Source organism: Poecilia latipinna, unplaced genomic scaffold (genome assembly GCF_001443285.1).
Source record: "Poecilia latipinna isolate Pla-1442-1.1 unplaced genomic scaffold, P_latipinna-1.0 Scaffold476, whole genome shotgun sequence".
NCBI lineage: Eukaryota > Metazoa > Chordata > Actinopteri > Cyprinodontiformes > Poeciliidae > Poecilia > Poecilia latipinna.
This window is the reverse complement of record NW_015113092.1, coordinates 4062-12446: the sequence shown is the minus strand read 5'-3', so window position 1 is coordinate 12446 and position 8385 is coordinate 4062. Positions and strand designations below refer to the sequence as shown.

The 8385-nt window shown below is 35.2% G+C and overlaps 2 protein-coding genes across 2 annotated transcripts in view; both read right to left on the bottom strand.

The window, feature by feature from the left end:
• LOC106951827 (gastrula zinc finger protein XlCGF8.2DB-like) overlaps positions 1-1798 on the bottom strand; it is a 7206-nt gene extending 5408 nt beyond the window's left edge. Inside the window, exon 1 of the mRNA XM_015039534.1 lies at positions 1482-1798. Within this exon, the coding sequence (XP_014895020.1) occupies positions 1482-1719 (238 nt within the window). The 5' untranslated portion in view covers positions 1720-1798. The remainder of the gene's footprint in view (positions 1-1481) is intronic.
• Positions 1799-5706: 3908 nt separating this feature from the next.
• Positions 5707-8060, bottom strand: LOC106951844 (gastrula zinc finger protein XlCGF57.1-like). Its single transcript, XM_015039572.1, has one exon. The coding sequence runs from the start codon at positions 8043-8045 to the stop codon at positions 6456-6458; it is 1590 nt and encodes a 529-aa protein (XP_014895058.1). The 5' UTR covers positions 8046-8060; the 3' UTR covers positions 5707-6455.
• Between the last annotated feature and the right edge of the window lie 325 nt (positions 8061-8385).

Here is an 8385-nt window from a genome sequence, read left to right as displayed (position 1 = left end):
CTTTCACTAAAGTGCATTCCACAAGTCATACATATGAAAGGCTTTTCACCTGTGTGACCTTTCATGTGAGTAGCTAATTGACCTTTCTGAGTGAAACTATTTCCACAAATAATACATGTATAAGTCTTCTCATAACTTCTCATATGGGAAGTTAAATAAGACCTGCTTCTGAAACCTTTTTGGCAGGTCACACATGTGAAAGGCTTCCCTTCTGTGTGAGTTTTCATGTGAATAGTTAAATTGCTTTTATAGGTGAACTTTTTTCACAGCTCTTATATGAGAATGGACTCTCCCCTGTATGAATTCTCATGTGAGAAGTCCCTTCTTTCCCTAAAACTCTTTCTGCACATCAAACATGGGAATGGCTTCTCACCTGTGTGACTTCTCATGTGAGAACCTAAATGACCTTTTCTAGTGAAACAGTTTCCACATGTAGTACATGTAAAAGGCTTCTCGCCAGTATGAATTCTCATATGTATTGTCAAATGACTGTTTCGAGAAAAGATTTTGTCACAAATTTTACAGGAATATAAATTTAGGTCCCCATGAGTTTTCTTGTGGGTATTTTGTTTTAAACCCTCAGAAGTGCCTTTCTGCTCTTTGTTTTTCTGACATCTCTTGTTTTGTTTCTGCTCGTTGTCTCTCTTTTCTCCTTGGTCTTCAGAATTGCTTCCTTCCTGATCCTGGTTCTCAACTTCAGGAGAAGCATGAGAGACAAGTTGGTTCCTGTTTGGTTCTGTTTCATTGTTGATTATTTGCTAATTAAGAGGAGTCACCAAAATATCTCCAGTCTCCTGTTTCATCATAAGGTACTCTTCATACTGAGTGATGCACAGTTGATACTCTTCAGCTTTAAAATGCTGATGATCTGGCTCCTCCTGCTCGCATTTTATCAGTAGATGTTCTGGTTCTTTTTGCTCCCATTTTATCTCCACAGATTCAAGTTTTTCTTCACTTAAAGCCAAGTTCTCATCCTCGAAGTTCACTGCTAAACTGAAAAAAAAAACAAAAAAAAAACAAGACCATCATGATGATAAATTGCACTTTATTTTATAAGAGTTACAAAAGGTTTTACTGACAGTAAAATTATTTGAATCTATATCACTAAAACATTTACTAACATCCAGAAAAAAACATCTGAAACACAAACTCTGTGTAATGGATGACAAGACAAATGGGTAAAAAGAACTTTACAATTTAGAATAGCTTTAACAAGGATGCTATCAATGAAGATATTTGAACCAAAAAAGTAAAACATCTCAGGTCTGATAAAGATTTAGTCAACCTTATGCATAGATTGTGGCCATATTATAATCAGAAAGATTTCAAGAGCAACTTGATATTTGAGGTTCACATAATTTCGTCTCACGTGTGTATTCTCATGTGAATAGGTAAACTCTTTCTGTTGGTGAACCTTTTTCCACAGATTTCACATGAGAAAGGCCTCTCGCCTGTGTGACTTCTTATATGAGCAGTCAAACCCCTTCTTTCCCTAAAACTCTTTCCACAAGTGGCACATTTGAAAGGCTTTTCACCTGTGTGACCTTTAATGTGATCAGTCAAATGACCTTTTTGAGTGAAACTTTTTCCACAAGTTATACATGAGAAAGGCTTCTCCTCTGTGTGAGTTCTCATGTGAACAGGTAAACTGTTTCTATTGGTGAAATGTTTTCCACAGATCCCACATGTGTAAGGCTTCTCACCGTTGTGAATCCTCATGTGAGAAGCTAAACTATCTTTGGTAGACAAATGATTTCCACAGATTCTACATAAGTACGGCTTCTCCCCAGCGTGAATTCTCATATGAGTAGCTAAATTGCTTTTTTGAGTGAAATGTTTTCCGCAAGCAACACATGTGAAAGGCTTCTCGCCTGTATGAATCCTCATGTGAATAGTTAGCATAACTTTTGTGGAGAAAGTTTTTCCACAGGTCGCACATGGGAAAGGCTTCTTACCTGTGTGACCTTGCATGTGAGTAGCTAACTGATCTTTCAGAGTGATTTTTTTTCCACAAGAGAAAGGCTTCTTGCCAACATGAATCCACATGTGAGTAGTTAAATTACTCTTTTTAGTGAAACTCTTTCCACAAGTAATACATAAGAAAAGATTCTCACCTGTGTGAACTTTCATGTGAACACCTAAATGATATTTTCGAGAGAAAGTTTTTCCACAGGTAATACATGTGAAGGGCTTCTCGCCTGTATGAGTCCTCAAGTGAGAAGTTAAACCATCTTTTGCAGAGAAACGTTTTCCACAGGTCCCACATGAAAAAGGCTTCTCATGACTTCTCATATGGGAAGTTAAATAAGACCTGTTTCTGAAACTTTTTTGGCAGGTCACACATGTGAAATGCTTCTCTTCTGTGTGAGATTTTATGTGAGTAGTTAAATTGCTTTTATAGGTGAACTTTTTTTCACAGCACTTACATGAGAAAGGCTTCTCGCCTGTATGAATTCTCATATGAGAAGTTAAATCTCTTCTTTCCTTATAACTCTTTCCACATGTCAAACATGTGAACGGCTTCTCACCTGTGTGACTTTTCATGTAAGTACATAAATGACTGTTTTGAGTGAAACTTTTTCCACAGGTCAAACCTGTGAAAGTCCTCTCATCAGTGTGTCTCATTATGTGTTTACTCAAAAGACCTTTTCGATTGAAAGATTTTCCAAAAGTAATACATGTAAAAGGCTTCTCGCTAGTATGAATACTCATGTGTATTCTTTGTGCATTAGAAGGAGTCACCAAAATGTCTCCAGTCTCCTGTTTCAGTGTAAGCTGCTCTTCATCCTCACTGATGAAAGGTTGATTTTCTTCCTCTTTGATCTGTTGATGTTCTAGTTCTTCTTGCTCATGTTTTATTTCCAAATGTTCAAATTCTTTTTGATATAAAATGGAGTTCCCATCCTGTTTGGTGAGTTCAGTGAGAACTTCATCCTCTTTATGCATACAGCATCGAAGGCAATCTGGAAAAAAAAAGATAAAGCCAAGGCTTATTGATTTAAATAAAAAATGAATTTTTCCATTCAGTGTTTCCCCTATCACAACCCAAAAGGCGGGAGGCGAGACAAGACCACGAGCATCCCCCAAAAATTCATGGCAGGTGTTCACCAGGCCTGTCGTGATAAGCATTGAACAGAATTTGATTTAAGGTCCCCTCTTCCTGCTAAGAACATCAGCTTCACTAACAGTGTTTCAATATAAATTTTGTGGAAACTGGGATATGGGGTGGAGTTTAATTGACTTAGCTTAAACGCAATCACTGATCACTGTAATTTACTGAGATGTATTTGTGAACAAACAGAGTTCAAACACAAAGATCAAACTCATAGCATCAGAATGTAGCTACGGTAACACACCAATCTAACCGAGAAGTTTGTTATTTACACTTTCACAAAGTGAACTTGTCAGCTCCTGTAAATCTTGAATTTATCTATCCTGAAACCATTACATCAGCACTGACATTCTCAATAAACAAATGTTAAAATGCTAAATCAATTATCTGTGTTAAAATGTTAGTATTTATTGGACCCCAGAACGTCTGGAGGAGCTTAAGAAGCTGCTTCGTTAATTCTTGCCTCAGGTCGGCTCTAAATGTGATCAGGATTACATCGTGTTTGAAGATGTAATTGTGATTTTACAGAATGCAAATATATTTTATTTGTATTTTTTTTATCACTATAGTTGTGTGTTTAAGAATTGTCAGCAATGTCTACCATTGCAGACAATGTCTACATTGTTGGACAGGATAGGAAATGTAATAATATTACATTTTTAAATACAAAAAATAGCAAGTTTTCTGGAGGAAAACCTGTTCACAAAGGAAGGAACTGCATTAAGTTTCTATAAAAATACTGCTATAATTGATGTGTATTTGCATATAAAATAAGTAAACAGAATTTAATTTACAATTTGTGTCATATGGTAGCGATCAGCATGATGTTCAGAGAAAAAATAGCTCTTGTCTTCAAAAAGATTGGGCATCCCTGATCTTAAATAAACAGATATATGAAATTACACAGAAAACTAAAACTAAACAATGTACACAAAAACTATAACCAGTATGTAAAGAGGTGGAGCTGAGATAAGGGAGCCACGGATCACAAACTGTAATTTTGATATTACATAGTAAATAGTTGAGATCACAAATGCTTATTCTACGTTTTAGAGTAGTTTTGTTATTGCAGTCGTTTAGTTTGGTGCAACGACCCTTTAAAGAGGATGTCGAGTTCAGAGACGGCCCAGACAATTTTCTTTAACCTGTCTAGTCAGTAAAGCGTGAGGGTGTTTCCTACCTATTCGATGTAAGATTATCTGGGGTAATCGGGAGAAATCCAGCAGTCTACGCTGATCGTCCGTCTCTTCATCGGATTTGACGATGATTTTACAAAACTCCGTTAATGTTTCTTCAGCCGGACTTAACTGCTCGTTGATTGACTCTCTATGAGGCGGAACTGACGACATTTTAACTGTAAACAGTCAAATGTTTTACCCAAAACACCAAACCTGTATTCAAACTACATTCTAACAGAAGAAAAGCGAACGCTGCGATCTGTGTTCTGTTTTCATTTCTCGCGTGTTTCACTGTAGCTCCACGGAAGAAACTGAGAAGGACTTTTAGTTCCGCTTTACATTTTCTAATCTCCTATGAATCACCTCTGTTAATATAGTGATGTTGAATAAATTAGAATATTAATTAAAAGTAGTGTTTTTTCTAGTAGATCAATTTACTAAGTGAAACACTCTATAAGTTAAAACACAAAGAATTATGTCTTCAACCATTTACAATAAACAAATTAATTATAAGAATTTTACACACACAGCTAATGAAAATACGCTTTTTAAGATTAGAATATTAAATAACTATTAAAAAAAAACTTCAATGCAAAAATCAGAGCTACATGAGACTATAGCTGGCAAAAGTTTACGTGTACTTTTCTGACAACCACTCTTGGAATTGAGCAAAATTTGTACATTATGTTTTTTCACTATTTTGTGAACCAAAAACGTAAACTTGCAAAAATAAATTTATTAGCGATCTGAATACTCCAAACAATAACAGATGTAATTATTTTGTCTTGTTAACTATTAGCTCAGTCTCATTTTAGACTTTACAGTGGAACATGGAGTTCAGTATAATTCAGCCATTTTATTTATTTATTTATTTATTTATTTATTTATTTGTTGTTATTTTTGTATTAGTGAAAAAAAGTTAATTTATTGATGTAACAAAAAGCAGTACTGCTTCAATTTCGGGGAAGGATCTTGATTTACTAAATGAAACATGATATACAGGTGAAAACAGACATAGCAATTAAGTTTATTATGTCTATGGTTAAAAGCCCCCATGATGTCACAGTTTTCTCCCTGAAACACCTCAACTTAGTGTTGCTGAACCAGATAAAAAGGGTGTTTAAGTTAATAGTTATCATACCAGCTTTAAGTCATTTTCAGTCAATCAGCAAGATTGCTAGCACTGACAATATTGTATTTATTATAGGCAAAACAAAACTTGTTTAACAAAAAAACAGAGCTGATAGAAAATGTGATATTTTAAAGATGATTGCACAACCATTTTAGTCAATGAGTGTTCAGGGTGTCCATGTTTGGTTCTGGTCCTGGCTCTGCACCGCCTCACTGCCGTCCTGCAAAGTTATAATGGATCCCATTTAAGAGTCAAAATCCACTACGAGATTGAAAAATAGAACATGCTGGTAAATTGACTTTATTATATAAGAAGTACAAATAGTTGTAATGACAGTCACTCATACATTTACAAACATCCTAAACAAAACATTCTCAGAGACCCTGTGTAATGAATGAAAGACAAGTAAATAAAATTAATTTTACAATTCAGAGTAGCTTTAACAAGGATTTATATATTTAATTTAAAAAAAGTAAAACATCTGCAGTATCAACCCGATTAAGTCAACCTTATGCCTGCGTTGTTGAAATCTTATAATCAGCATGATTTCCTTCCTGAATCAGAAACAGAGCAAATAATGAAAATAATAATAATGTGTGATAATTAGATTCGAATACAGAAAACATTATGAATCCCAATGGGTAATTACCAGTCCATACATGAACCCTTACCATGAATCCACTAATAAACATTCAATAATTTAACAAAAACTCTGTATAAATACAGCAAAAAGATAAACACAAGACTTTATAGACTTTACATTCTAATTGTGAAAATCCAAACCACTGATTCCTTCAAGACACCCTTCAAATCCATTTCATTTAAGATTCCCAGTGATTATTATCTCAAATCTGGTTTTAAGATGTGAAATTAGAGGAATAAGATGAATTCTAAGAACTTCAGCTAGAAGTCTTATTTGAAATGATTTGACCAATGACCAAGCTACAACAAATCAAAGATATGATCTAGATGTAATTACAGCACAAAACAAGTTACAGAGCACCTTGGTATTTGAGGTTCGCATAATGCCGTCTCACATCTGTGAGTCCTCGTGAACAGGTAAACCATTTTCATAGGTGAAACTTTTTCCACAGATCCCACATAAGAAATGCTCCTCTCCTGTGTGACCTATAATGTGACTAGCTAAATTATTTTTGTGAATGACTCCTTTTTCACAAGTCATACATATGAAAGGCTTCTCACCCAAGTGAAGGTTCATGTGTTTGATTAAATGATCTTTTCGTGTGAAACTCTTTCCACAAGTCTTACATGTGAAAGGCTTCTCTGCCAAATGAATCCTCATGTGAGAAGTTAAACGAGACGTGCTTCTGAAACTTTTTCCACAAGTTCCACATGAGAAAGGTTTCTCACCTGTATGAATTCTCATGTGAATAGATAAGTCAAATTTGATTCTGAAACATTTTCCACAAGTAGTACATGTGAAAGGCTTCTCACCTGTGTGAATTCTCATGTGATTACCTAAATGATCAGTTCGAGTGAAACTTTTTCCACAAGTCATACATGTCAAAGGCTTCTCTGCCATGTGAATCCTCATGTGAGAAGTTAAACGAGATGTGCTTCTGAAACTTTTTCCGCAAGTTCCACATGAGAAAGGTTTCTCACCAGTATGAATTCTTGTGTGAATGGTTAAATCAGATTTGATTCTGAAACTTTTTCCACAAGTAGTACATGTGAACGGCTTCTCACCTGTGTGAAGCTTCATGTGATTACTTAAATGATCTTTTCGACTGAAACTTTTTCCACAAGTCATACATGTGAAAGGCTTCTCGACCATATGAACCTTCATGTGAGAAGATAAACATGATGCGCTTCTAAAACTTTTTCGACAACTCACACAAGAAAAAGGCTTCTCGCCTGTATGAGTCCTTATGTGAATAGTTAAATTTCTTTTGTTACTAAACTTTTTTTCACAAGTTCTACATGTGAAAGGCTTCTCTCCTGTGTGGCTTTTCATGTGAGATATTAAATTACCTTTTTGAGTGAAACTTTTTCCACATGTAATGCATGTGAAACGCTTTTCCCCAGTATGAATCTTCACATGTGTCATCAAGTTACCTTTTTGAGAAAAGATTTGATGACAAAATTCACAGGAATACACATTTTGGTCCTGAGTTTTTTTGTGCTTTTTTTGTTTTGGACCTTCAGTAGTTCCTTTTTGCTGTTTGGTTTTCTGACATCTCTTGTTTTGTTTCTGCTCTTTGTCTCTCTTTTCTCCTGGGTCTTCAGATTTGCTTCCTTCCTGATCCTGGTTCTCAACCACTGGACCCTCCGTAGTGCCTGAAAAGTGGAAGATAAGTTGGTTCCTGTTTGGTTCCGTTTCATTGTTGACTCTTTCCTCATTAGGAGTCACCAAAATGTCTCCAGTCTCCTGTTTTAGCACAAGCTGCTCTTCATAATGACTGATGCAGAGTTGATTTTCTTCTTTTTTGAACTGTTGATGTTCTGGTTCCTCTTGCTCATGTTTTATTTTGAAAGGTTCTGGTTCCTCTTTATCTAAAGCTGGATTCCCATCCTGGTTGCTGAACTCAGTGAAATCTTCCTCCTCTTTACATGCACAGTTTTGTGGGAGATCTGGACAAAAAGAAAACAATAGTTTATACATTTAGGTAAAAAACAAACTTCATGTTTATCCATTGACACAATTGAAACTGGCTTTATTTCATATGAATATTAAACTTAATCAATGTGGTTCTTCTGATGGGAGTAAATAGATGCACGTCATAATACAATGCAGACGTAGGCCTGTCACGATAACAAATTTTGCTGAGCGATTGTCTAAAAAATTATTGCGATAAATGATAATATTGTTTCAAGACCTTTTGACACTGATTTAATGGAAATTACGTAATAATGCATGCTATTTACTGCCATAGATACACTTTATTTTCAAAAGAACACATAACACTGGAGCTGATAAACTAAATAAACAAAACAACCAAAAA

Excerpts from the sequence above, each read along its gene's own strand:
- LOC106951844 (XM_015039572.1), bottom strand. The coding sequence starts at position 8,045 with ATGTATAAACTATTGTTTTCTTTTTGTCCAGATCTCCCACAAAACTGT.